At 48.2% G+C, this 3019-nt stretch overlaps 1 protein-coding gene across 1 annotated transcript in view; it reads left to right on the forward strand.

The window, feature by feature from the left end:
* The window catches only part of Slc25a20 (solute carrier family 25 member 20), a 24194-nt gene that overhangs the window by 11434 nt on the left and 9741 nt on the right, over positions 1–3019 (forward strand). The window contains exon 3 of the mRNA XM_031344844.1: positions 282–409. Within this exon, the coding sequence (XP_031200704.1) occupies positions 282–409 (128 nt within the window). The remainder of the gene's footprint in view (positions 1–281; positions 410–3019) is intronic.

Raw genomic sequence — 3019 nt, forward strand, 5'->3', positions numbered from 1 at the left:
CTCAGAGGCCAGGGGTCCAGCTCAGAGGTCAGGGTCCAGCTCAGAGGTTGGGGATCCAGCTCAGAGGCTGGGGTCCAGCTCAGAGGCCAGGGGTCCAGCTCAGAGGTCAGGGTCCAGCTCAGAGGTCGGGGGTCCAGCTCAGAGGCCAGAGGCCGGGGTCCAGCTCAGACGCTGGGGTCCAGCTCAGAGGTGAGCTTTTGTTTGGTCCTTGGTTTGATTCCCAGCACTGAGAGACAGAGTGGTGATATCTGCAATCAGACTGTTTCTGCCATTCTTTGCAGGGCATCACAGGGCTGTATCGTGGCATGGCTGCACCCATCATTGGAGTCACCCCTATGTTTGCTGTGTGCTTCTTTGGCTTTGGTTTGGGGAAAAGACTGCAGCAGAAATCTCCAGAGGATGAACTCACGTGAGTGCTCTTAGGCAGCAGTGAGTGCTGTTCTTGGTGCTGTGTTAGTAAGAGCCCTCCCCTGCCTCTGTAAGTCCTCTCTGCACACTGCCCACTGCACACACTGGGGACAAATTCTGTGGTGATTCTTACTGCCACATTAAGGACAGAAGTACATTTGTTTTCTGTTAACTGGTTAAGAGAAGGTTCCAGTGGCTAGAGAGGTGGCTCAGTGGTTAAGTGTACTTGTTGCTTTGCAGAGACGACCTACACGGTGGCTCACAACTGTCTGTAACTCCAGTTCCAACAGATCAGCCGTCTTCTGACTTTCTTTTTTTTTTTTTAAAGATTTATTTTATTTCATTTTTATGTGTATGAGTACACTGTAGCTGTACAGATGACTATGAGCCATCATGTGTGTGGCTGCTGTTGATTTCAGAACCTCTGTCGCTCTGGCCCCACTTACTCCGGTGTAATTTTCTGCAGCTGTCTTCAGATGCACCAGAAGAGGGTGTCTGATGTCATTATGGGTGGTTGTGAGCCACCATGTGGTTGCTGGGATCCGAACTCAGGACCTTCGGAAGAGCAGTCAGTGCTCTTACTCGCTGAGCCATCTCGCCAGCCCCAAAGATATATTTATTTTATATATGTGAGTACCATTGTCTCTTCAGACACAGCAGAAGAGGGCATCAGATCCCATTCCAGATGGTTGTGAGCCACCATGTGGTTGCTGGGAATTGAACTCAAGACCTCTGGAAGTCCTCTTCTGGAAGTCAGCAGTGTGCTCTTAACCGCTGAGCCATCTCTCCAGCCCGTCTTCTGACTTTCTTAGGCACCAGCCACATTCATGGTACACATACACACTGGCTGCCAAAACACTCATGTACATAAAATAAATTTTAAGAAGGGCTCCCTGTGAAACCAAAGATGACCTTGAACTTCTGATCCTCTTGCCTCTGTCTATTTGTCCTGGGATGACAATTGTGTACCACCACCCCTGGTTTTATGCAGGCAGGGACCCCAGGGTCTTATACATATAGTCTCCCAAATGAGATTTATCTCCAGCCCTTTTTGTATCTTCTTTACATTTTTTTAAAAATTTATTTTGTTATTTTATGCGTATGGGTGTTTTGCCTGCAGGTCTGTGTACCACATGGGTGCACTACCTGAGAAGGCCAAAAGAGGGTGTCAGATCTCCTAGGATTGATGCTTCAGACTGTTATTGAGCCCCTCATGGGTACTTGGAATTGAACCTGAGTCCTCTGGAAGAGCGGCCCAATGTTATTAACTGCTGAGCATATCTCAAGCCCCTTGTATGTTCTTGTAGTAAATTTATAGAGTTAGTTTGGGTATAAAGAGAGAAGTGAGGCTGGGCAGTGGTGGCACACGCCTTTAATCCCAGCACTTGGGAAGCAAAGGCAGGCTGATTTCTGAGTTCGAGGCCAGCCTGGTCTACAGAGTGAGTTCCAGGACAGCCAGGGCTACACAGAGGAACCCTGTCTCGAAAAAAAAAAAAAAAAAAAAAAGAGAGAGAGAGAGAGAGACAACTGAGTCAGAATTATACCTCAACATTTAAAAAAGTAGTTACTGTGTAAGTTTCTCAGGATGCAGGGGAATGTGAGTGAAACTTTTTTTTTTTTTGGTTTTTGAGACAGGGTTTCTCTGTGTAGCCCTGGCTGTCCTGGAACTCACTCTGTACACCAGGCTGACCTCCGACTCAGAAATCCACCTGCCTCTGCCTCCCAAGTGCTGGGATCAAAGGCATATGCTGTCATTGCCCAGTGAGTGAACTTCTTGGTTTGACAAGGTGTCCTCCGTCTTGAGGCATATGGGTCACAGCTCCTGAAAAGGCACAAGAGCCACCAGGGCTGGCATCTGGGAGCTCAAGGGAGGAGATCAGGTATCCCATGCTTGTAGTCTATCAACACGTTAGCTCATAGCAGGCTTCCAGAAAGTCTGAGCTACAGATAAAGGTATTGCAATGGGAAGTTCTTTTTCTGGAGTCATAGTGTTCTGATGTGTCTAGATACGTTAAGGGCCTCCAGGTGTGAGCAGTTCTGTTTGGGTTTTGTTTTATTTTGTTTTGTTTAAGCTGTTGGACTGTTGGCAGATCAAGGACCTAGGAACACATTCCATCATCTCTGAGCACCTGCCCCTCAGTGTGGCAGCTCACACCTGTGCCACACTTACTGTGCCACACTTACTATACCACACTTACTGTGCCACACTTACTGTACCACACTTACTGTACCATACTTACTGTACCACACTTACGGGCTGCATTCCCATAGGAACATCAGCACAAGAGAGACAGCCTTTCTTTAGGAGCAGAATGGGTCACTTCGGACCCCATCCTACCCCCATCTTCCTGTCTGTCTTGCAGGTTACCTCCCTACAGTGCCATTTAGCATGGAAAGTGTTTTACAGAGCTTTGCAATGGAAACTTAGGAAGACCCAGGGCTCACAAACACCTCCTTGAAATGGGGATGGGGGCACTGGGGAGATGGCTCAGCGGTTAAGAGCACTGACTGCTCTTCCAGAGATCATGAGTTCAGCTCCCAGTAACCACATGGTGGCTCACAACCATCTTTAATGGGATCCGATGCCCTCTTCTGGTGTGTCTGAAGACAG

Source organism: Mastomys coucha, unplaced genomic scaffold, assembly GCF_008632895.1.
Source record: "Mastomys coucha isolate ucsf_1 unplaced genomic scaffold, UCSF_Mcou_1 pScaffold23, whole genome shotgun sequence".
Taxonomy (NCBI): domain Eukaryota; kingdom Metazoa; phylum Chordata; class Mammalia; order Rodentia; family Muridae; genus Mastomys; species Mastomys coucha.